Genomic DNA, 23,390 nt, shown 5'->3' with positions numbered 1-23,390 from the left:
AAGAGATGATTTCTTGTGATTTTTGAGAGATTAACGAGAGGAGTTTAAGGTAAGATTTAAAAAAAATGATTTAAAAAAATCTAAAAGTGAAAAAAAAAATAAAAAAGTAAAATTCTTTTCACTCTTTTCATGAAAATTTGAATTTCTAAGAATATAACGTTTTTTTTATGAGTATTTATAAATATTCCTGAAAATGCTGAAATAAAACGAACAAATTCCTCATACATTGTGCATAATGTCCTTTGCCTTTTAACTAAAGATAATGGAGCTCAAAATAATTTCCTGAAATCAGGAGGACAATATCCACATATAAGATAAGATAGATAAGATAATTTATGCCTGAATAAACTTCCTTTCGTATTTAACGAATTAATTAATTTAACGAGGACTGAGAGAAAATTAAGAATCAAAATGTTGAAAAATTCAACATATTAAATCTCTATAAGAATTCATTCCACCCTAGTCTCCCCTATACTATAAAAATCTCCAAATTAAACCAATTCTGGGTTATTTTTTTCGTAAAAAGGATGTAGTTTTATTAATGAATCTTTAATATTTATATAATGATTTGTTCAGTCCGCTAATGTTGTCAGGAAGATGGATCCTCTCTACAAAAGCACGTGTGATAGGAAAATACTTGATGGGGCCTCTCTTCGATTGCTCTGTGATACACCTGATGGGCACCGCGGTGGACTATCCAAAGTCCAGAAGGCCACTCTCACGACGTTTTTCAGCTACTTTTTTGAATTTAAAAATTGTATTTGCATACCGGTAGTAGAGCTTTCCCTGTGGCTTCCTGCCCGTTCCTGCAGGACGTCGAACAAAGTATGTGCTCTGTAGGAAAGAAATAAAAATTAATTTTTTATCAAACAATTTTTTAGAAATTTTTTTCGAAGAGTTTTCTCTCACCTCATGCTCTGTGGGGAAGGATTTAATGATTTCTTTAGCATAGAATGCCATCTCATCGGATGTCATCCTCTGCCGTGTTGCCATGTGAAAGTCCACAATAACGTGGCAGAGGTACAATTGTTCAGAACTCGTCAATGTGTGATCCTTGTCGTAGGATGCGAGTAGCTTCACACCCTTCAGTGTACTCCGAAGGAGTTCACGCAGGTTAAATCCTTCGGCGATTTGCAACAGGTTCAACGGTGTGGATGTCATGTTGCGGGATTCAACGGAATTCTGCGGGGAGCTCGTTGGTGATTCCACATTTTGTCCCTCCATCGTATTCATCATGTCCTGTGTCATCAGGCCCAGCTGCAAGGATCAGCAAAAAATAAATAAATTCTGTGATCACGGAGTAATAAAAATCATTTTTTTACCCCATTGTGTTCCCTCCATGTCCTGAGGGAATCCCTAAAGAGGATCTTCTCCCCAAGCCGTGTTGCCTCGTCGAAGACTACATCCAGATCTGCGGGAATCATCAATTTCAGGTGGATGATCTTGGTGATGCCACAGTACAGGAGACGCTCAATAGTACGCGACTGAAGGCCCCACGCGTGGAAAACTTTCAGAGCGTCCGTTTCGTCATCCACAAAAAACATATCCTCGTCCTCATTGTTCATCCTTCTTCCCAGCTGCACTTCCCCGCCTCGTTTTCCCCCCAAAATCTTGGAGATCTTTTTCTCCGAATTTTTTTTTGCGTCTCTCTTGTCACTAAAATTGTTAGTTGTGTCAAACGTGCGTGCACGTTGCTGTTCCACTAAAAGGGTCGCTGTTGCTCTCACCGATATGTGGGCCAAACGATTTTTTTTATTTTTGAAAATTATCTTTCTATGTCTTAAGATAATTTATCTTTATTTTCTTCTTTTTTTTTCAAGAAAAAATAAAGAAAAATTTAAGAGAATGATTTTTTTATTATTTGAATTTTGAAAGAAAAACTTTAAAATGTTTGAAAAATAATCCCTGGTCCGGTTCCATTTTTTTAGAAAACTTAATAGCCCCTGGAAGTTTATTAACCAATTAATGTAAGTTTAGTAAATTCTTATTCCATTCTCCTTGAATTTTTGATTATTTTCAATAAACCTTCTAATTAGAATTATTAATTAGCATTTAAAAGCATTTAAAAAAATTTAAGAACAATAAAAAATCAAACCAGCTTACAAAGGTTAAAAATTAAGTTAATCTGAACGATTTTTCTTGTTTGCGTTCTTAAAGCTCTTAAACAAAACAGAAAAGAAATTAAAGATAAATCAGAAAATAAAGGTTAAATCAATTTCAGGCCAAAACGCACAAATCCCCAACACACACTTAAAATAGTTTTAACAGGAAAACAATTTCGCATGCAGCATATGCTTCAGAGGGAGAGAAATGGGCGCGAATATTAAAATATAAATGGTAAGAAAAATATTTTGAGAAATAAAAAAATATCTTTAAAAACTTTCAAAATTTAAGAATATTGGGAAAATAAAAATATATAATTCAGAGGAAATATTTAATAAAATTTCTTTTGAGAAAAAAAAGCTCGAAGAAACCACCCTGTGAAGGTATTTCCATTCAGCTTTGCATGCTAAGTGATAGTTCAATATTCCCACACTTTATTTATGCCATCCACCCCCAGCCCCGAAGGAGCCCCCACCCATCTTATTGCCTTTTGAGAAATGTATTGAATTCTGGATATTTACGTGCAGAAATTCGAGCCAAATTCACGTATCACGGCAATAAAGTCTGAGGGAGGCATTCATTGGAATTTAGCGCCAATTTCCCATTCGCAAAGTGGGTGGTTGGGGGAGCTTCTCATTAACTTTTCTTACACGGATGGGGTCTCCCACTCTCGTTGGTGAGAAGAAGTGGAAAAGAAACTGCTTGGGGTTCTCATTAAGCCCGCACAAGTGCTAAAAACCACAGAGATTTTACGATTTAGGTTTAGAAGGAAAAGTTTGGTGGGCAAAAATCCAAATGAGCTGATAATTTATAAAAATATTTAAAAGTTTATTTGGGGTGAGCTCTAAATTCACAAGAAAAAGAATCCTTAAATTCAAAATTAAGATTGTGCTTTTGGGTTACTTTTTATTTTGTAGAAATTGAAGAATAATATTTCAAAATGGCGCCTTAGGCGTCTTATAAAAGCAATAGAAGGATACAAAGGAGAATAATTTTCTATTTTCTTTATATTTTTGTACAACAAAGCCGTTTATCTCATTAATATGACCAACAAAGAAATAAAATAATTAAAAGAGACAAAATATATTCGAAATAATCAAAAAAAAAATAAAATTTACTGGACAACGCCATGTTGGAATTTTGTTCAACTCCAGAGCTTTCTTAAAAGTCTGATTTTTTCAGTTTCTACCGAAGTGATTTTCTTGAAATCTTTTGCAAATGAAAGAATATTTAGCATGCTACAAAAAATTGTAATTTGACGCATAAAAGAATTAAAATATTCCATTCTATCGTTTCTATAATTTTATTAAACAACAACAGCTCCAAGAGCATTAAAGATAAATAACAAGAAGAGTAGCAAAAAGTAATTTACGTCATCTCAATTCCTCAATGAGATACAATCTTAATCATGCAAAATGTGCATCCAACTGAACAATTTTCTCAGCAAAGTTTTTCTTCTCGCTTCACCTGAAGTTTTTTCTTTTTTTTTCCTAAAGAAAAGCTGCCAAGATGATTGACCATACTGTAGCCCTGAGCCATTTTTTCTTCACAAGAGAAAATTGCTCACAGGATGAAGAAATTAATTTTTTCCACCATGACAGCATAAAGACTTCATTGAAAAATTTTCATCTCAATGAGGCATGGGCAGGTAAATTTGTGCGCGGGAGATGCCTTTTGGGCCAGCACGCGACACTCTGTGGATCACGCGAAGAGAGAAAAACCGCGAGAGTTGCGGAATTGCGAAGACGCCGGTCGATAGCTTCCGTGCGATCTCACGGAGTTGCGGAGGGCAGCAGGGGGGTTGCAGCAAATGGGGTCACGAAAGTGATGAATCACGTGCGGTGGGGCATTTTCCCACGTGCAGGGGCAACCAGAGTTGCTGATCTGTGCTGTTGTGTGCCCACCAAGGTCCACCATTGGCTGGGCTTTTTTTTCTTTCCTCCATCATCGAGTAAAATGCAAAATTATCCAATTCCCGAAGCATTTTCACGACTCAATACCCACTGACTTTTTGCCGTGGTGTGTGCTCCCCACCTGTCCCCAGGTCTCCGGATAAAAAGTCCATTGTACTGCGGTGGGAAGACTCAGTTGTGCGTGTGGAGTCTACTTGTGAAAATGTTCAGGATTGCTCCCTTCCTCCTGGCTGTGGTGCTGCTGTATGCAGCAGGGGCACAGGGTCAGGATTGCAGGGATCTCCCACCGTTGCGAATTAATCCAAAAGAATGCTGCAGGCAGCCAAAGCTAATCGATGACTCCGTCTTTGCGCGTTGCTTTGAGAATTTCGGTGTGAGGAATCGCAACTTCCAACCACCTCCACCTCCACCGCGTCAGGGATTCCGTCAGTCAGCTCCTCCGCGGGGTTTTCGCGGTGGCCCACCGGGATTCCCATCATCCTGCATTGCGGAGTGTGTGTTCAACAGCACGAATCTCTCATTGGATGATCCCAAAACGGCTGCAGATTACATAGGAGCTACATTGCAGGGTGGTGGAGCAGAGTGGATCCCAATCTTCGTCGAAGGATTCGCCACATGCACCAAAGCAGCATCAGAGAAGTTGCGTGAAAATGATGTGGATGTGGGGGCGTTTGATGGATGTAGCCCACTTCCTGGAGCCATTCTGGCCTGCCTGCATTCCCACGTCTTCACAAAGTGCCCCCAGAATGTTTGGAAGAATGGTGAGTGAATAATTTTGATTTTTTGAAGTGCTTCAAGTGAGTGAAATTAAATGGAAAATGAGGAAAATCTGTGTTGAATTGTTGAATTTAGTGAAGAGAATGAGTTCTAAAGTGGGTGTGCATAAGAACAAAGCTAAGAACGTAGAAAAAACGAGGAAAAATTATAAATTTTGGGAAATTTTAAGGAAATAGAAGTTTATTTTGCGGCTAATGAGGTAAATAAGATCATTTATCATTAAGAAAATAATTTTATTCTTATCAGAATAAAGAAATTCATTTTGCTTCAAACGCTTACGAAGGAAAATTCTAAATCTCAAGATTTGTTCATTTTTTTCAATTTGAAAAGAAAATTACCTATTAAATTAAATCCTTAAAAAATACTTTTTTTTTTCATATAAATCCAACAAAAGAAAAATGTTTAACGACAATTAGTTTCTATTAATTCTCTAATCAGTATTCTCAGGATTACTTCACATATAAGTACGGATAGTTGAGCTTCTTTTTTTCAGTGGCTTTTTTGAGCTTTTTTTTCTAAATTCACAATTTAGCGAGTAAATAATTTACGCAGGGAAATCATTTTTTTGATGGATCTCAAATTAATAAAAAAAATCATTTCCGGTTTAATATCTTCTTTTATAACATTTCTGATATGTATTTTACATTTTGAGCTCAAAATTAGAAATATTAAAAACAGAATTACGTAAGAATAAATCCAAAATTAATTTTTAATTAAAATTTGGAGACTTTTTAAGGGATAATTTTTATTCTTCCTTAAAGCTTTAAAAGAAAATATATTTGCAAATTAATTAAAAGAATTTACATTATTTTTTTAAACTAATGTTTAGATTAGAATATTTTTAGTCTATTCAAACCTGGATGATTTAAGACTTTTTGTCCTTCTTTTTTGGCATTTCAAAACCATAAAGCTCCCTGAGGCTATTTTATAATTCACTAAACTGACTAAACTGAATGTAAGAAAAAATCAGATTAGTTAGATTAGATGTTAGATTAATCGAATTAATCAAAAATGCAACTTTTGATGCAAATAAGTTAACTTTTTGGGGACCACTGGATGCTTAAAACGTAGGGGAACGGAAAATTCTAGCAGTTGTTTTCTTTACAGAATTTTTATTCGGAAACCTGTTATTCCCGTCAGTCCTAAAAGGGTTAATAAGCTTCCAAAAGACCGCCCTTTTAATGTTTTAACTTTACAAGCTGAAGCTTTTTTGTGGTGAACCATAGAAAGATTTAAAAGAAAACACTGCGAGAAAAAATTAAGAAAGCTTCACCTTTAAAATATTTATTTCATGACTTAAATATTTTTTAAAAATATTTTTTTTAGCTCCTGGCTGTGACCAACTGAGAGATTTCTTCACTGCTTGTCCGTTGCCTCCGATGTTCTAAATCAATTCAGTTACTCTTCATCCAGTCCAAGCCTCCACTGAGATCAGCCATCGCGTACACGAAAAAAACGGTCACAGAAACCCAAATGAAGCAGCTGGCCTGACCACAAAAATCAACTGAACTTTTCCAATGTATTTTCCATCGAGTTTTCACGCAAAAAAATTAAATAATAAATTAACCTTTTGTGGTTTTATTCACGCACAGATGAAGAGGAGAAAAAAACTCCCTCTGTGTCATTCCCCAATAGAGAGGTACAAATTACACTTCCGCCCACAACTCAATGTTAGTAAATTAATTTGAAGCGAGTTGGTTTATTTGATTTTCCTACCTAATCACATCCGCCCGTTGCCACAAAAGTATGCGAGAAAAAAAATTATGGAGAAAAAAAAAACATGGCGGCAAATTTTGGAGGCGTCGCGTATAAAATGGGTTTGAAATTGATCCGTCTGATCCATCCGGTGTGTGTCTAGCAATGGAGAAAGTGATCTCTGTGGCTCTCCTGGTGGTGTGTTCGATGGTCCAAGGACAGCCTCTGGATTGCGATGGTGCACCGGGTTCCATTAGTCCCGGCGACTGTTGCCAACTTCCGCGTTTCTTTCCCAGCGACCTCCTGCAGCGTTGCTCCCAAAATCACACCAGAATTGAGTATCAGCCACCGCAGAAAGCACCGAGGGCTCCACCACTTCCGGCGCCTCTTCTCAAATCAATCCCTGCAATCATCCCACGTGGAGGTGTAAGGAAGCATTTCAAAATTTAACCGCCAAATTTTGCAGGAAATTTTTTTTCAGTGCATTTTTGAATGTGCCTTCAATGCAACGGAAATTAACTTGGAACCCGGTGGTATGGACATGACGGACATCTCAAAGTACTTCACAGACAGAGTTCAGTACAACGCTGCCTGGAATGACACGCTGGTGGATGCTTTGGAGCATTGCGTGCGTGATACGCACAGCAAACTACCCGGATTCCGAGCCATTGCCAATATGCCACCCACCCAATCCGGCAGGAAGTTCTGCAACCCAATGGCGGGGTACCTCATGGGATGCCTCCATTCCTACCTTTTCCAGGTAAGGCGGCATTCCGCTGTCATTAAATTTCTTCCTAAAAGCAAAAGAAAAAAATAATTTTCCCCTCGCAGAAATGCCCTGAAAGTCTCTGGACTAATTCCCAGGAGTGTAGAGATGTGATGGCATACCAGGAACGATGTCCAATGCCCTTTGCTGTGAGAAAATCTTAACAAGTGATGAAATTACTTATGGATTTATAGTGGAGTTATTTAACCAATAAAATCCCACCAGAAGAAATTCAAAGAGTTTATTTTTTAAGATCGGGAATTAAATGATTTTTAGACCAAGTTTTACCTTAAAATTGCCAAGAAAATATAATTCTTGATCAAAAAGTTTAATTACCCAGATTGAGCCAACAAATGTTCAATCATGATTGAGTAAATCAGATTGATCAAAGATTGATCAATAATCAATAAATAATTGATCAATCTCAGGTCAATTATAATTGTTCAATAATTAATCCTTGGCGTGGACCAACATTGGCCCAATGTTGATAACATAAATATTGATTCAGTTTTTACTCAATCAATTTTTGATCATAGATTGATCAACTATTGACCCAACATTCTTCAAAAGTTTTATCAATCAGTTGATCAATTTATGCTCAATTGACGAGCAATCAATTTTGACCGTCTGAATCAATTTCAATTGATCAATTTTTGACCATAAATTTCTTCAAAATATTTATCAAATTATGCTCAATCATCGGTCAAACAATTTTCGAAGAACAATTCACAGAAAATCTTCTCAGTAAATAAATGCTTGAGCCAATAAAGGCTCAATTACGATTAAATCAATGATTGATCAATAATTGATAAATCAATTGAATCAGTCAATCGATTGGTCAATCATTGATCATCTATGTGGACTTACATGGACTCAATATTGATACTATTACTATTGATTGATACGACTCAATTATTTATCAAAAAAAATCGTGAATTGATCAATTATTGTTCTTCAATTTTTTTTATCAATCAATTGGTCAATTTATGCTTTATTATTAATCAATCCATATTGAGTCAATTTTATCTCAATCAAAATTGATCATGGATTGATTAACTATTGATCATCTATTGCTGTGTAAAATTTGTATCAATTTATGCTCAATCCTCGGTCAATCATGCAATTTCCGGGCAATTTTCGTTCTTATGTCATACACAGAAAATTTTTATTTACAGAATATTTCATAAAAAGAATTGAAAGAACAAATTACAAGAGTGGAATGAGGTCAAATCTGTCCCCAAATGAAAGTTTCTTATAAAGAAACTTTTTTTTTTAATAAAAAAAATTGCTTTTCTTGTTAATTGTGTTAATTAAACAATTTTACCGCCTCTTAGGATTTTTTAATCGATAAAATATCAATAATTACCAACTTATTGCCTTATCCAAAACCTTTCTAGTAAATTAGAATGTAAAATTCCCTCTGCTACATGACCTATTCCAAATTTATCCATCATCTCTTACTCCTTGCAGACGAAACTAACAATTCTATGCTGAAACTAGCAATTTTCCTTTTAATTTCCCGTCAAATCAGCTAAAGAGCTACAAAACAATAAAAAGTATTGTTGCATGTTAATTCCCATTGAAGAAAATCTCTCAGAGTCGCTTTCCACGCATCTTGGGCACGAAGAGACAAACCTAATCATTTCCTTTGGAGGTCAAGGTTTTCATTCATAGAAGCATACCCTGCGCACGGAAATTCAATGGAGCTTTTTCACCGAGAATGAGGTCAAAAGGGTCAAAGTTTCATCAACAAAACGCAAAGACAACGAAAAAGATTTCTTTGAATATTCAATTAAAAAAACAAATCTTCAACATTTCTCTCAATATATTTTCTCTTTACTTTTTTTCTTACAATCTTTTTGATTTGAGAGGAATCTCTCTTCGGGGGGTTTTCTCTGGCTGTGCTGGCTGATATGCTTGAGAGTTTTCTATCCATAAGTTCTTCTTTTTTTGCGGAATGGAGATTGTTTTGTTTTATTTTATTATCTCTTTTGTGCCTCGTTGCTATTTTATTTTCCAATTGTTTTTTTTTTATTACCAGTTGTGGCTGATTTCCCACGGCAAGCTTTTCCCCACCTGAAGCAACATTTTTCGCGAACTTTTAAATGCGCGCCCTCAGTCGCGATGTACGTTGCTTCAGGAAGATACTGTCGATGTTCTCAAACACTTCGGAAGCCTTCTTGGAAGCATCCACACGGAAGTGGAGCCCCCTTAGGGCGTAGTAATCCGTAAGTGGGCGGGTTTGCTTGTGATAGGCCTCGAGGCGCTTCTTCAGTGCCTCCGCATTGTCATCGCTACGTCGGATGAGGCGCTCTCCCGTAATCTAATTCACAGCAACCAAAAAAATTATTTATAAAATCCTCTCTTAATCCTCGCATGCCCTAAATCTCTCTCTCTCTCAAGACAAGAACAAAAAAATTAAAGAAAAAAAAGAAACAACTCACATCGTCTTTCATGGGGGATTTTGGCGGATGAAACTCCTCATGATAAGAACGTCCACTCTCCGGATGGATTAATCGTCCCGTGATCCGCCTCACGAGGAGACTGTCGTCAATGCCAAACTCCACCACCGCATCCAGGCTGGTATTTCGCTTCTCCAGCAGCGTGTCGAGCTGACAAAAAAACGTTAAAAAATAAAGAGGAATTAATGTTATTGCGCAAAGTGAAAATCAATCAATTTCTGCTTTTATTATTCCTTCTTCGGCATTAAATTACTTTTGCTTGCATAACTCTCTTCTTATCAGTACAAACACTGACGATTTTTATCAATGAATCTTGAGCTCTCACGCAAACAATTCTCTCCCCCGCTTTCCCGGGAAAACCCTCCAAAATCTTCCATGCAGAGAGAAATGCTTTCCACGCTGATTAAATGCTTTAATCTCTCTCTTTCTCTTTAATATTTAGTCGAAAATATCACGCGGATAATTCAATTATAATCACGTAATGAGATAAGAGTAGAGAGACTTTATTTATCTCATTCAGCTTGATTGGAAATCAATACCAAAAGCGATAAAAATAATAAAATGACGGCAAACATAACAAAGATAATGTGTTTTTATGATATTTATGCTAAATGGAGGTAGAAACTATGATTAATAAATAATTTATTGATGAATTTATTTATTTAAGCCTTGTTTCTACAGGGATGTTCAAAATATTTGCTTCAGCTGCGAAAATCTTGAAAAATAATCAATTTTTTTTAATGATAAAAATATAATTCTTTGATTTTCGGCAATTTAGAATAGTTTTCCATGGACTAATTGAAATTCTTTTGTGCATAAGAGCGTCGATCATACACAGCAACCGTTTTATGCTGCAAAAACAGCCCCAATTCCCGGGCAAATGTGAGCAATTTGTATTATGCTGCGTGCGGTATTGTTTTTAATTTATTCCATGCATCATATGCATCATGCATTGTACGATTGATTCTCAAGCTTCTTAGAAAAATTGAAAAAAATGGAAAAAATTGTGTTTTAAAAATCTTCTGTTTGTAAAAATCTTAGACTTAATTTAACGTTAATTTCCCGTCGTCTCGATCGAATCGCAACTAACTGTAAACTGTAACAATCTTTCTATAGTCCTACAAGAAGGCATGTCTCCACTGCACAGTTATTTTAATAAATTCTAAATATGATTTTTGTGTTTTGCAGCATATGCTTTTTCTGAATAATCTGGGGAGAATCTGGGGTAAAACGGTGAATTTTTGGGAGATAATTTTTCCTGAGTTCCCTGAAAATATTTGAGATTTCCCATGACAACCATTTTGCCCCAATCCTGGAGTAAAATGGTGAATTGCGTTTTTAGTTCGCTAATCATAATTTAATGAAATTATTTTAAAAAGGCATTGTAATATCCATTGAAAATGAGAGATTTGTGTACTAGTTAAAACTTTTTTTTAATAAAAGAAATACAAAAAATAAAAAAAACGTTAAATTTAAGAAATTGCCAAAATATTGGATCAATAAAGTGCAGCTACTGACAAAACTAGACAGATTAGCCCCCACTACTTCTTGGATATTATTTTTTTTTCACATTCACCATTTTACCCCAGTTACCCCTATAAATTGTCGTAAAACGATAAAAATCAGGTAAAGTATCTATTTGAACTCCCAACAAAACTATCCTAACTTGAAAAACTTTATTTTTAATAAAAAAAAAATAAATAAATAATAGAAGTTTAATTTCTTTAAATCTCATACATCTTATGCCTGCAATCTTAATTTTAAAAAATTTCAGAATAAAAAATCTCATCAAAACACTTATTTTGAACATCCCTGTAACCACACAACAATCCAATAATTTTGATAATTCCTCTCAAAATTCTCACAAAAATATTCTTTTTAAGATTTCTAAGAAAAATTCCTGGAAGTTTTTCTTACCTTTTCCGCTTGCACCACAGTCCGTGGGAATCCATCCAAAAGGAACCCATTCCGGCATTCGGGTTTATCTAGATTGCTGTCAATCATATCCACCACGAGATCATCCGACACGAGCTTCCCCTCATCCATGATCTTCTTCACCTCAGCCCCCAATTTGCTGCCTGAGGATATTTCTGCCCGCAGCATGTCCCCCGTGGACAGGTGGCAGACGCAGAATTTCTCCTTCAGCAGTGGGGCCTGCGGGTAAAGAGAGAAAATTACATAATCACTCGTGCGTGAGTGGGTTGAATTGAGGGTACGCGGTCAAGGTCAAAGGTTGCAGTTGGGACACAAATTAGAAGGGATTGCATGCTGAACATTCCTTCTCCGAGATAGGAATCCTCTGAATCCCGTAACTTCCTGAACATGCAACATCTTTGAACTTTCTTGGAGGATTCTGTAGGATTTTTTTTCCGTCTGCGGGACATACCTGAGTTCCCTTGCCTGATCCTGGAGGTCCCAGGAGGATGGCATTGATACCCATCCCTTCTGCTTCATGCTTAAAAGCAGGAGCTGCCTGCGGTGCCATCGTATAACCTGCAAAGGTGGCACAGAGATGTTACTTTCACCCACAAATTCAATCCAAGGAATGCTCTGTTAGTGACTCTGGTGGGGGATTCTCAGAAGAGCCACGGAAGTAATTTTGAGTCCCTTTCCCTCGAAATTACTTTTGTAAATGCATAAATTGAGATTTAATCGCCAGCTCACCTTTTTTCTTCCTCTGCCGGAACGAAACTCGTGCTTGCGGAAAATCTCCGCGGAAACTTCGTCATTCTTTCTGTGACACACCTAAATGGTGGATGGGTTAAAAATAAAAATATTTTCTGGAATTTTTTCATAATCCCCGGAAAATTTGCAAAAACCCGTGAAAATGTTTTAATTTTCCACCCAGAAAAGCAAGAAAACTAGTCAGAAAAACAAATGGTGAGTGAAAAATTGTTAAACATTGTGGAAATTCCATGTTCCCAGATTTTTTTTCTTGGGAAGAAATTTGAGGTTATCCGGAAATTTATGGGGGTCAAATTTATTTTAAGGCGCTCCTTGGAGCTCAACTGGTCATCACGCTGGTGATGGTGAGTGTGATGCAGAAGCTAAGTCCACATTTTTCCCTTGCAAAGTGGATTCTCTGCTCAACCGGACTCATCCGGTACCTCCATCCGTCCGATACGGAGCTGAAGAGTCTCGCCGGGGTGCCCCGGGGCAAGGGGAAGGGTGGCAAGGGGCAAAATGCGCGAAATGGAGGCGCCGCTGGTGATGACAAAAGCTCCACCTTTCACGTACCGCAAAATCTCAATCTGCAGCTGGAAACAGCCAAGATCCTGCCGTCTGATGTTGTTCATCTCCGGTACTACACAGAGTACCAGTGGCTGGTGGACTTTAGCTTGTATTCTGCAATTGTTTACACCATGTCAGAGGTGAGGGAGTTAAAAAGAAATCTTCCGGAAACTTTCTGGATTTGTTTTGAAATTCATCTTCTTTCCCTTCCAGATCATTGGCTACTTCATCCCACCGAAGGATGAGGTGAATTTGAGTATGATGTGGTGCCTCCTTGTCATCTTTTTCGCCTTCCGGCTGCTTGTTTCGCTGACAGTTCAATACTTCCGGAGTGAGGAGTCCATTGGGGAGCGCTCAACGTGCATTGTGACGGGATTCTCGTACCTCCTTGTTGCCATGATGGTGCTAATTGTGGACGAAGGAACGCTGGAGGTGGGTCTCGATCGGGCATATCGTGTCTTCAATGAGAGCGCCTCGGTGTTCCTGGAATCTCAGGGCATTGCCTCCAGTGGGCCAGCTTCGAAGATTATCGTCAAGTTCTGCATTGCCGTCATGTGTGGCCTCCTGGGGGCTGTTTTCACCTTCCCCGGACTCCGTACGGCACGTATGCACTGGGATCTCCTCAAGTACTGCCAGGAGAAGCGCACGCTGCAGATCCTGCTCAATGTCAACTTTGCCCTTCCTTTCATTCTCGTCATTATGTGGGTGAAGCCCATAAGTCGGGATTATCTCACTGAACGCGTCTTCCGTGGCCTCGAGGCGCCCCTCATGACCCCGCATGCCTTCGAAACAGCCCGTCTCATCCTCGTCATCGTCGTCGTGGTCCTCCGCTTCGCGCTGATGCCCTTCTACCTCCAGGCATACCTCAATCTCGCCCATCAGCGTGTGGAGGAGCAAAAGAAGGAGGTGGGACGCATAACGAATGTTGAGCTGCAACGGAAGATCGCCTCCATCTTCTACTACCTCTGCGTCGTGACGGTGCAGTACGTGGCTCCGGTGATTATGTGCCTCTACCTGGCGCTCATGTACAAAACAATGGGCGGCTACCGCTGGTCATCCCTCTTCCGCGCACCTCCAGACACAGCTGAATGCCCCGCTGAAGAAATCCTCCCGGAAACTGCTGTGGACGACGAATCAGAGGGAATCCTCTCATCCGCCCGGGCTATTCAGCTCTCCCTGCGCAGCTTGAAGAATGTCTTCAATGAGGATGTCTACCGGGGACTCTTTGGCTTCGCCACGTGGTGGAGTTGCTTTGCCTGGTTTGCAGCCACATCCCTCGGCATGATCTATCAATCATACTTTGATAAGAATTAAACTTTTCCTCCTCTTCAGGGCAGACTGGTCAGTCAGTCAACCAGTAAAGCCACAGAAGGAACATTTTGCAATGCTTTTCAATCCCCACCCCGGAATGTTGTTAATATGAAAGAAAAAAAACTTTAGAAAATAGAAAAATTTTGACGAGAAAATTAAGATTTTTATTGAATTTTTTTTCAGAAGAATTCCCTGTGATAGAGGTTCCAAATAGGAGAGACTGGGGCGTATAGGGCATTTTTTTCTCTTAGATTCATTAAAATTTTATCTAGATTCGTTCTCTGAGGCATCATTGGCTGAAATTCTAAAGAAAAATTAATCAAAATCATGAAGAAAACAAGATTTCGTATTCTTATTCCAAGATTTTGAAAGTATTTTTTATTTGATGTTCGTAAAAAATTAAAAGAAGCTTAATCTGAGAACTTGGACTTTATTCTGAAATTAAGAAAAACTTGAAATTTTCAAATTAAAATCAGTTTAATTTAAAACTTTCATTTCTCTTGAAATTTTCTTTGGATAAAAATTCAAAGAACGTCAAATTCTAACTAAGGTCTTTGTTACCTGAAATTCCTGAAATTCATAACCTTAATTTACTTCCTTTTACCTGATTTGTTGTCTTTTAAGTCTTACAAGTCCCTTAAAACGTTCCTTGATTTTTTAAGGTTTAAAAGAGAAGTTATAGTGTAATTTTCTTTGAATTAATTCTAAACCTTCTAAACAAAATAATTAAAATAATAGTCAAATAAGTTTGAAAACAATTTATTTTTAATTGTTTTACTAAATTGAAGAATTTTCAAAACTTCTGCAATTCTTTCTTGTATATAGCTTCATTTTTAAAACTTAAAAAATCTGCAGCAAGAAATCTAATTTTCTTTAACGTCTAAAACCAAGAAACATTTCAAAATTCTGCTCAAAACTTAATCTTGGTTTGTTTTGATTTTTTTTTTCAAAATCAAGATTTTTGTTCAAAATCACGGTTTTTAAGTTTTCTTGGTCCTTAGAAAAGTTCTCATAATTTAAAAATATTCTAAAAAAAAGAATTTTAAACATTCTGCAAGTTTTAGAAACGTTTTGATTTTTTGTCGTCCATATTTTAATTAAGAATCTTGATTATCATTTTTCAGACAATCAAGAAAATTGAAAAGTTAAGTTTCTTTCAACAAATCAAATTTAGTTTTTAGTCACATGGCCGTCAAGTCCACAGTCATAAAGTGATAAAATGAACAATTAAGATTAGTTCTTTATTAAGAACTTAAGTTTTTTTTTTTTAATTTCTTCATCTTTAGAGAAATACATAACCTAAAAATTCCTTTTTTTTTCATTTCATTGTAAGAACTTTCTTTGAAAGTTATCAATTTCTTGATTTTTATGAAGATTCAAGATAATGGGGTAAATTCTGATAAAAATCTTTTCTTTCTTTTAACAACTGAAAACTTTTCTAGAAAACAGAACGAACTTAACAGAGCCCTGGAAAAGTAATTTTCTTTCAGAAACCCGTTTAAAGAATAAAAGAAAATGTCAAAATCTTATAAGATTTTTCGGATTTTTCCCAGAATACCAAAAATCTGACGAATTGCCAGGAAAGAAAAGATTTGTACATATCAGAATTTACCCCTATTTCAAGAACTTTTTTCACAGAATCAAAACCACATTTAAAAAAAAAACGACGAAATAAAAGACAAAAAAATAATTTTTAACCTTTTTTTTTATTTATTTAGACTTCCTTTCGCACATCATTCGTCTCACATCTTCGATCGAATCCGATGCATTCACATGGTGTCTGCGTGAAATTCTCTCTTCTTTTATTTTTTTTTTAACTACTTTTCTCTCGTTTATTTTCTATTTCTTTTTTCTTTTAATAATTCTCTTGAAATCTTTATTAATTTTTTTTCCTTTTATTTTAAAGGTAAATGTTGGGGGGAAGGGGAGGCTTTAAGAATTTGTGGGCACAGAGACGCAACTTCCCCATTTTAGCCCGTGAATGTGGCCAAGAATTTCGTGACAATCTCCTTGAGCTTAGCATCAGTTTGCTCCGTAATCTTACCATCGGTGGCAATTTGCTGCAGGAGTGCCTTCTCATTGCTCTTCACGTGCTCCGTGAATTCCTTCTCGAATTTCGTAATCTTCTGTGGGTCCATCTTGTCCAAATGCCCTCGGACACCGCAATAGATGACAGCAACCTGTCAAAGATTTTTGTTTTTTTTTTTAATCAAAATCTGTCAAATTGGTTTTGTTTTTTTGCAGTAATTACCTGCTCTTCAATAGCCATGGGCACATACTGTCCCTGCTTGAGGAGCTCCGTAAGACGAACACCACGATTGAGGAGCTGCTGTGTGGCAGCATCCAAATCAGAGCCGAACTGCGCAAAAGCAGCCACTTCACGGTACTGCGCCAATTCGAGCTTCATGGAGCCAGCCACTTGCTTCATGGCCTTAGTTTGGGCAGCTGAACCCACACGGGATACGGACAAACCCACATTGATGGCAGGTCGGATACCCTTGTAGAAGAGCTCAGTTTCCAAGAAGATCTGCCCGTCGGTGATGGAGATGACATTGGTTGGGATGTAGGCGGACACATCACCAGCCTGGGTCTCAATGACTGGCAATGCAGTGAGGGAACCACCACCCATGGCTGGGCTCATCTTGGCTGCACGCTCAAGGAGACGCGAATGGAGGTAGAACACGTCACCGGGGTAGGCCTCACGACCTGGTGGACGACGCAGCAGCAGAGACATTTGACGATAGGCAACAGCCTGCTTCGAAAGATCGTCATAGATGATGAGGGCGTGCTTTCCGTTGTCACGGAAGAATTCACCTGTGAAGGGAAATCGGCGCGATAAGACAGGGAAGAATTTTTTCTTCCGATAATCGCCAGACGCCAGTTTTTTCCTGATATTCACATAAATTCAGTACAACTTTGATTTTCTGTCTCATTCATCCCCATTGAATGTAATGGTAAAAATGTTAGGTTAGATATCCGGATAAATATTGGACAAACCAATAAAACAAAACAAAATACGAAAGGGATGAAAATATAGGTTATGTGCAGTTCAGTGGTGAATATGCGAATGAAATGCCCCTTTGAGGTGAAATTCACCACAATGGAATATTTGACGTTTTCCAATAGAATTCCCGTTTGGAACGTCACAACATTGTCCCTCCAGATGTCCTGTGACATTCCTTGAGCTTTTCCGGGACTCCGTGAGATATCCTTCAGGACAAAACACTTCTTGCAACAGCAAATATCGTATAAAGATAGGAATTTCTACAGCAGTTACGTCTTCCTTCACCTTCTGCACCAACTGCCAATGATTCTAAGGGCTTGAGAACCCCAAGATAACTTACCCATAGCACATCCAGAATAGGGAGCCAAGTACTGCAGTGGGGCAGCATCGGAAGCCGTGGCAGAGACAATGATGGAATAGTTCATGGCCCCAGTGTCGGTGAGACGCTTGACAATTTGTGCCACAGTGGACCTCTTCTGGCCAATGGCGACGTAGATGCAGTACAGCTTCTTCGTCTCATCCTGGCCATCGTTGAAGCGCTTCTGATTGATGATGGTATCAATGGCAAGGGAGGTCTTACCGGTCTGACGATCACCAATGATCAACTCACGCTGCCCACGGCCAATGGGTACGAGGGAATCCACGGCCTTTATGCCGGTCTGCATGGGCTCGCGCACGGAGATACGTGGAATGATTCCGGGAGCTTTGATACCCACACGGAAGCGTGTCTTGGACGTAATGGCACCTTTGCCGTCAATGGGATTACCCAGGGCATCAACAACGCGCCCAAGGAGCTCCTCACCCACGGGAACGTCCACAATGGCACCGGTACGCTTCACGATGTCACCCTCCTTGATGAGCTTGTCATTACCGAACACCACAACACCCACGTTGTCGGGCTCCAAATTGAGGGCCATCCCCTTGAGACCGGATGAGAATTCCACCATCTCATCGGCCTGGATGTTCTTCAGACCGTACACACGCGCAATACCGTCTCCAATGCTCAGCACGCGTCCCGTTTCGTCCAGATCAGCCTTCGGGGCGGCACCCAGGATGCGCTCCTCGAGAATTGCCGAGATCTCGGCATTCCGCTGGCTGGAAACGTGGAATTTCCGTGCGGCCAGGGAAGTAGCTGGGTACAGGATCTTGGCAACCTGTCACGATGAGAAGAAAAAGAAACTCTAGAAAACCTTTGACCCCTTTCCTTAATTCAAAAAAGATTCAAAAACTAAAGAAAAAATATTTAGATGCAAAAAAAAAGTTCTTTGCGAGCATTTAGCAAAGTGCACCGGCCTTGACTTTTAGCACAAAATTCGACCATCGATTCAGGAGAATTACATAATCACCCCAATTTCCCACAAAGCGCCCCATTTCTCCCCTTTTTCGCCCCCCTTGCTGGGTGTTTGGCCCCCGGCAATGAGCCCCCGTAGCATGATTATGCTCCCGCGGCTCCCGTGGTTATGTAACGTGACCATCCGTCAGTGAAAATTGCATAACCGGATTCACAATTTTTTGCGAATTTTCCGGTATTTTTACTCAATTTTCCCCCCTTAATCCCTTCCCAGCAACTCCCTAACAACAATTGAACAACTTTCAGGACATTTTCCGGGTAATTTGAGGGGTTTTTCCGGGAGATTTCTTGTTGGAATTCAGAGGGAGGAACGTGGAAGTCGTCCAAATGGAGGCGAATCTTTTTGATGGGGATTTTCGCGAGAAAATATTCCTTCCCGGGGGAAATTTTTATCATTATCTCACCTGAGAGGATGTCCTGGGCAGGTTGCGTGCCACAGAGGCAGCTAATCTCGCTGAGAGGAGCGACATTTTGCGTTTTTCCTTTTATCTAACACACTCAACACACGGGGGAAACTTTCTGTGAAAATTCACTGTGGCGCTGCTGTCGCAATGAGTGAAACCCACGAAAATGTCTCTCAAGACAAACGGGATGAATTTCTTAAGACATGTCTGCGGTTTTTTCCTCACTGAATAACGCAAAAGTGGAAAAAAATCTCTGGTTTCGTTGGAAAAGTCTTCACTTCTTTCTTATTTCAATGTTTCATTGCGGAAAATCCTAATTTTCATGAAAAATACGAAAAATTACGAATTATTTGATGAGAGAAATCCGAAATTTTGTAGAGAAATTAATTTTATAAAGAAAATCTGAGAAAATTGTCTCAGAATTTAAGAAAAGCGAAAGAAAATTCAGCCCTTAAGTTTCCTTTCTCATTCTCTCTCACATAATTCAATATCTTACCTCTCACTTCCACATGAATCCCTTTAAGACTTGAAGAAAAGAACAAAAGCAACAAAAGGAAGAAAACACAGTGATGGCAATAAAAACTCCCAAATTTTTTTTTTATGGAAAAAAAATCATTTTAATGGAAGACATTACGAAATAAAATAATATTGATATGCTTAATATATAAATTTTAACTTGTATACATATATATAATTAAGGTAAGAATATCTTTTACATTGTTTCTTATACTTTTTTTTTTAATTATCGTTATTTTCTCTATTTCTTCATTTTTTTTTAATTCCTTGCTCACATTTCTCTTATATTTTAATATATATAAAAATACAACACTACATTTTTTTTTATAATTTAAATATAGAGTAGAAATATTTTCTCAAAAAATTTCCTCTGTGGCTTTTTATTTCATTTTTTTTTCTCTCTAAATTTTTATTTCCTTGAATATGTCTTAATTGATATTTTTCTTCATATTTTTTTATCCTTCCCCCTTCGTTTTTTTTCTTTTCAAATAAATCAAAATGAAAGAAAAAGGGATTTTTTGTATTTTGTATCTTTTCCTTAAGGAAAATTCCAACATTGCACTACAAAATAATATAAAGAAAATAAGAGGATATTCAAAAGGAAATGAAAGGCAAAAAATATCATTAATTCAACGATTTGAAACGCAAAGGATATTTTTCATTAAAGCTATCAAATACCAAAGCACGCAATTTCCACATTTTTCATGCTAAACCTCCATGTTGGGAGTTTTTCTTTCCTAACAAATTGGAAAAAAAATTCTTTTCATGTAAAAAAGAGTTTTTGTAAGTTGCAAAAGACATTAATTTTAAATGAAAAATTTTAATTAAAAAAAAAACACTATCACGAGTTTCTGAACAAAGAAGGAGGCAAAGAAATAACATTGTCTCACAGTGCATTTCTCATTGTTTTTCTTTTGTTAATCCCTAAATCCTTTTTTTATGAATCTCCGCAGAAGAAATTGTCAAATGAGAGCCAAATAAATAGAGCTTCATACGAGTGAATTGTTTATTAAAAAAAACGGAAAATTGGTTATTTTTCATTAATTTTCCTGGAAAGATTGTTTTTTCGTCCAAATCCGGGTTTATTTTATTAGAAATCTAGGATTATTCTAGATTCCCATTGAATTAAGAGAAAAATCTTGCAAAAATAATTAGATTTATCTTTGAATTTTCATAAAATCATCATTTTATTTTGTTCCGGAAGATTTGGTGGCAAATTCCGGAGTTGAATTGCGAAAATTAAATAAAAATTTTCAGTATTTTGAAACAATTTTGTTTTACGAAATTACTTAAAAAATCCAAAAAAAAAACATACAAGAGTGTTGTATAAGGAGTATGGTTCATAATCTTCGGGAGCGTCGAAATATGAAAAGTTAATTAAAAAATTATCAGAAAAACGTTTTCTTTCTAATAGAAAATTAGGCACAAAGTTTGAGGTTAGAAATTCGTGTCCTTCAAGTGTTAAAAAAATACCCGGAAGGATTAGACCAAAATCTCGTCTAAACATATTTCAAATTAATAATTTTCTTGAAAACTAAACAGATGTTCTGGAAATTAATTTAAAAAAAATTTCATTTAAAAAAAATATTTAAAATAATAAAAGAAATAAAATTTTTGAAGAAATAAAAAAAGTGGCTCTATTTTCTTTGCCCTCACTGTACCTTTCTCATGGAGACTCCAAAAATTTGGCACTACGTGTCCAGCGATGCACTTTTAAGTCTTTTCTCTGGTAGAACATCCCCTGCGGATGTGCCCAAATCATCCGGAGGTTTCCGCTTCATTGGCACACCCTCGGGCAGCCCACTCTCAATGGTATTCCCGGGCAGTGTGGAGTTCTCATTGCCACTGAGAGAATCATCCGGACTCCCTTCGTCTCCCTCATCGGTGTCCGAATCCCCAGCTTCTCCGCCACTTCCTGCCCGATTATTGGGTGTATTCCACTGCGACAGCTTGGTGGGATCACTCTCGTGCAGCTTCTGCGCTAGAGCTTTGAGACTTGCCAGGGAATTCTCACAATCAGTCGTATCAATGTCCGTGAGACTCATGCCGGCCCTCTCGATCTCCGCATACGTCCCAAAGGGCAACTTCCCGTGACATTCGAGCCGGAGGACGTGCATCTTGGAGCGAAGATGCTTGGCGAGGTGCCCATGAATGCGGAAGGCAACTTTGCAGTCGCTGCATTTGAATGGGCGCGGATTGGTTGTTGTTGGAACACCAAAAGTCGACGTTCGCGACACTTTGTTGTTGTGCCCATCGCTCCGTTCGTGCTTCCGCAGATGCCCCTGCGTGCGGAAGCTCACAGCACACGGTTCACAGCGATACTTCCGCTCCAGGAAGTGAATGTTGAAGTGCAGATGAAGCTGCGACGGCTTCTGGAAGGTCTTATTGCAAATCTCACACACTGATCGCCCATCTTCGTGGATGCGTGTTAATCTGCGTCCCGGGGAGAAGGACCCCGCTGGGAATTCCGGCGTTACACGTCCATTCTCCCCCACAACCACTGTCCGGGCCAAAATCCCCGCAATTTTGCCCGCATTGACGGGAACACCCGTTTCCTGGGGTGCAGGTGGTGCCTGTGGGACTTCCGGAACATCTGCTCCACCACTCTCGAAGCCCTCATCACCCTTCGGGAAGAGCAGCTTACTCTTCGAAGCCATCTTCAGGTATTCCGAAGCAACATTCTTTGCCACATCATTGGACGTTCTCAGGGGGAAGTTTGCAGCATTCTTGGCCACATCGATCTTCTTGCTACTTGCCGCAATCTCCGCGAGGGTCTCCATACTTGTCGTTGTCTTCTCCACCCCTTCCACCTTAGCATCCTTCGCCGGACTCCCCAGAGCGGCATTGGCTACAAAGGCAACAACATTCCCATTGCTGAGTGCTTCGGAATTCTTCTGGCATTGCTTCATCTTCGATCCCTGCAGCGCCCTCTCCGTGAGGTATTCCTGCAGCAATTTATTCCCATCAATCTCCCCCGGAGCCCCACCCACGGGAGTGGCGGGAATTTTATCCGTAATCGAAACGAGGGAAACAAGGAAGCTGGCCGGCTCCATCGTTGTAACCACCTCCGCCATCTTCGTGGCAGTCATTTCGCGTGGTTTCGTGAGATCCATCGGCATATTCCCAGCGTCGTCGTACTCAAACCCACCCGGAACGGAGACTTTGTGGATGTTGGGATTCGCGTAGTACTGCTCGAGGCGCGGGAAGTCAAATATCGCCGGCGGTGAATTGAATGTGATAACACGCCGCTGCGTTGGTTCAGGAGATGGATGCTGCGGAGACTTCATCGTGCACGTCTCAATGGTTGACTCCGATGCACCCACAGTCATGGCCAATGAGAGCAAACATTTGGCAGCCTCGTGCTCCTGAAGGCGAGACTTGGATTCGTCGGCGTCTGAAAGTGCAGAAGATTATTATTATTCATTGAGGAATCATTAAAACTTCTCATGAGGTTGATAAAGTCGTTAAACTTTGAAAAAAAAAAGCTTTTCTCTGTTCAAATAAACTTTACATCGAAACTCCTCCTCCTGTGACCAAGAGGTAGCCAATGAAAATGATTTGATCGAATCTATCAGCCAATCAGAGATCTTCTTTCGAACATAAAATTCTTCTTCTTCTTACATAAAATTTCATTTGCAATTTATAAATTTGTAAATCCTTTGTAAATGGAATCAAAATGATTAGTAATAAAATAATGAAAGAAAATGACAGATTCTATGGCTTGACTTTTGTTTCCTAACATTTGACATAGATTATCTTACCTGACGTTTCTTATCTCTTGACTTTAAATAACGGTTTAACCTTTCTTTTTTTTAACCTTTGATATTTATTTTCTAACAGTTGACGTTCATAAAACA

The 23,390-nt window shown here is 38.5% G+C and overlaps 7 protein-coding genes across 11 annotated transcripts in view; 3 read left to right on the top strand and 4 right to left on the bottom strand.

Moving 5' to 3' along the window:
* Positions 1-510: 510 nt before the first annotated feature.
* On the bottom strand, positions 511-1,680 carry LOC129791740 (uncharacterized). Of its 2 annotated transcripts, XM_055830079.1 has the most exons (3): positions 1,323-1,680; positions 910-1,257; positions 511-834 (listed from the first exon to the last, which is right to left on the bottom strand). In XM_055830079.1, the coding sequence occupies exons 1-3, from the start codon at positions 1,563-1,565 to the stop codon at positions 694-696; spliced, it is 732 nt and encodes a 243-aa protein (XP_055686054.1). In that variant the 5' UTR covers positions 1,566-1,680; the 3' UTR covers positions 511-693. The 2 variants fall into 2 exon arrangements, with proteins under 2 accessions (XP_055686054.1, XP_055686052.1); XM_055830077.1 differs by having other exon boundaries at positions 511-1,257; positions 1,323-1,679.
* Positions 1,681-2,212: 532 nt separating this feature from the next.
* LOC129791739 (general odorant-binding protein 67-like) lies at positions 2,213-6,351 on the top strand. Its single transcript, XM_055830076.1, has 3 exons — positions 2,213-2,337; positions 3,600-4,777; positions 6,120-6,351. The coding sequence occupies exons 2-3, from the start codon at positions 4,219-4,221 to the stop codon at positions 6,179-6,181; spliced, it is 621 nt and encodes a 206-aa protein (XP_055686051.1). The 5' UTR covers positions 2,213-2,337; positions 3,600-4,218; the 3' UTR covers positions 6,182-6,351.
* A 561-nt stretch (positions 6,352-6,912) lies between these two features.
* LOC129791738 (uncharacterized) lies at positions 6,913-7,475 on the top strand. Its single transcript, XM_055830075.1, has 2 exons — positions 6,913-7,248; positions 7,320-7,475. The coding sequence occupies exons 1-2, from the start codon at positions 7,024-7,026 to the stop codon at positions 7,416-7,418; spliced, it is 324 nt and encodes a 107-aa protein (XP_055686050.1). The 5' UTR covers positions 6,913-7,023; the 3' UTR covers positions 7,419-7,475.
* A 1,586-nt stretch (positions 7,476-9,061) lies between these two features.
* Positions 9,062-12,438, bottom strand: LOC129791736 (adenylate kinase). Its single transcript, XM_055830074.1, has 5 exons — positions 12,381-12,438; positions 12,103-12,209; positions 11,634-11,870; positions 9,699-9,866; positions 9,062-9,577 (listed from the first exon to the last, which is right to left on the bottom strand). The coding sequence occupies exons 2-5, from the start codon at positions 12,199-12,201 to the stop codon at positions 9,356-9,358; spliced, it is 726 nt and encodes a 241-aa protein (XP_055686049.1). The 5' UTR covers positions 12,202-12,209; positions 12,381-12,438; the 3' UTR covers positions 9,062-9,355.
* A 6-nt stretch (positions 12,439-12,444) lies between these two features.
* On the top strand, positions 12,445-14,413 carry LOC129791735 (transmembrane protein 161B). Its single transcript, XM_055830073.1, has 3 exons — positions 12,445-12,596; positions 12,707-13,087; positions 13,161-14,413. The coding sequence occupies exons 1-3, from the start codon at positions 12,594-12,596 to the stop codon at positions 14,259-14,261; spliced, it is 1,485 nt and encodes a 494-aa protein (XP_055686048.1). The 5' UTR covers positions 12,445-12,593; the 3' UTR covers positions 14,262-14,413.
* A 1,532-nt stretch (positions 14,414-15,945) lies between these two features.
* On the bottom strand, positions 15,946-19,203 carry LOC129791734 (ATP synthase subunit alpha, mitochondrial). The gene is made up of 4 exons (XM_055830072.1): positions 19,018-19,203; positions 17,603-18,416; positions 16,510-17,072; positions 15,946-16,438 (listed from the first exon to the last, which is right to left on the bottom strand). Exons 1-4 carry the CDS (start codon positions 19,081-19,083, stop codon positions 16,229-16,231), a joined length of 1,653 nt encoding a protein of 550 aa, XP_055686047.1. The 5' UTR covers positions 19,084-19,203; the 3' UTR covers positions 15,946-16,228.
* Positions 19,204-19,607: 404 nt separating this feature from the next.
* Positions 19,608-23,390, bottom strand: part of LOC129791733 (uncharacterized) — a 43,267-nt gene continuing 39,484 nt past the window's right edge. For 3 of the 4 annotated variants that reach the window (XM_055830069.1, XM_055830070.1, XM_055830071.1), the window contains one exon: positions 19,608-22,927. In XM_055830069.1, the coding sequence (XP_055686044.1) occupies positions 21,225-22,927 (1,703 nt within the window). In that variant the 3' untranslated portion in view covers positions 19,608-21,224. The remainder of the gene's footprint in view (positions 22,928-23,390) is intronic. The other variant, XM_055830068.1, reaches the window with a different exon arrangement.

The sequence above is a fragment of the Lutzomyia longipalpis genome, chromosome 3, assembly GCF_024334085.1.
Source record: "Lutzomyia longipalpis isolate SR_M1_2022 chromosome 3, ASM2433408v1".
Lineage (NCBI taxonomy): Eukaryota > Metazoa > Arthropoda > Insecta > Diptera > Psychodidae > Lutzomyia > Lutzomyia longipalpis.
The sequence above is the reverse complement of the archived record's forward strand: the minus strand, read 5'-3'. Positions and strand labels throughout refer to the sequence as shown.

What these genes read in the sequence shown, in the direction of transcription:
- LOC129791740 (XM_055830077.1), bottom strand. Translation starts at nt 1,565, where the DNA reads ATGAACAATGAGGACGAGGATATGTTTTTTGTGGATGACGAAACGGAC. An exon ending in CATGGAGGGAACACAATGGG is followed by an intron (nt 1,258 to 1,322) that starts GTAAAAAAATGA and finishes TGATCCTTGCAG; the next exon opens with CTGGGCCTGATGACACAGGA.
- LOC129791739 (XM_055830076.1), top strand. Translation starts at nt 4,219, where the DNA reads ATGTTCAGGATTGCTCCCTTCCTCCTGGCTGTGGTGCTGCTGTATGCA. An exon ending in CCAGAATGTTTGGAAGAATG is followed by an intron (nt 4,778 to 6,119) that starts GTGAGTGAATAA and finishes TATTTTTTTTAG; the next exon opens with CTCCTGGCTGTGACCAACTG.
- LOC129791738 (XM_055830075.1), top strand. Translation starts at nt 7,024, where the DNA reads ATGGACATGACGGACATCTCAAAGTACTTCACAGACAGAGTTCAGTAC. An exon ending in TCCATTCCTACCTTTTCCAG is followed by an intron (nt 7,249 to 7,319) that starts GTAAGGCGGCAT and finishes TTCCCCTCGCAG; the next exon opens with AAATGCCCTGAAAGTCTCTG.
- LOC129791736 (XM_055830074.1), bottom strand. Translation starts at nt 12,201, where the DNA reads ATGGCACCGCAGGCAGCTCCTGCTTTTAAGCATGAAGCAGAAGGGATG. An exon ending in CTGTGGTGCAAGCGGAAAAG is followed by an intron (nt 9,867 to 11,633) that starts GTAAGAAAAACT and finishes TTTTTTTGTCAG; the next exon opens with CTCGACACGCTGCTGGAGAA. An exon ending in AATCCCCCATGAAAGACGAT is followed by an intron (nt 9,578 to 9,698) that starts GTGAGTTGTTTC and finishes GCTGTGAATTAG; the next exon opens with ATTACGGGAGAGCGCCTCAT.
- LOC129791735 (XM_055830073.1), top strand. An exon ending in TTGTTTACACCATGTCAGAG is followed by an intron (nt 13,088 to 13,160) that starts GTGAGGGAGTTA and finishes TTTCCCTTCCAG; the next exon opens with ATCATTGGCTACTTCATCCC.
- LOC129791734 (XM_055830072.1), bottom strand. Translation starts at nt 19,083, where the DNA reads ATGTCGCTCCTCTCAGCGAGATTAGCTGCCTCTGTGGCACGCAACCTG. An exon ending in CTATTCTGGATGTGCTATGG is followed by an intron (nt 17,073 to 17,602) that starts GTAAGTTATCTT and finishes TTCCCTTCACAG; the next exon opens with GTGAATTCTTCCGTGACAAC. An exon ending in CCATGGCTATTGAAGAGCAG is followed by an intron (nt 16,439 to 16,509) that starts GTAATTACTGCA and finishes AATCTTTGACAG; the next exon opens with GTTGCTGTCATCTATTGCGG.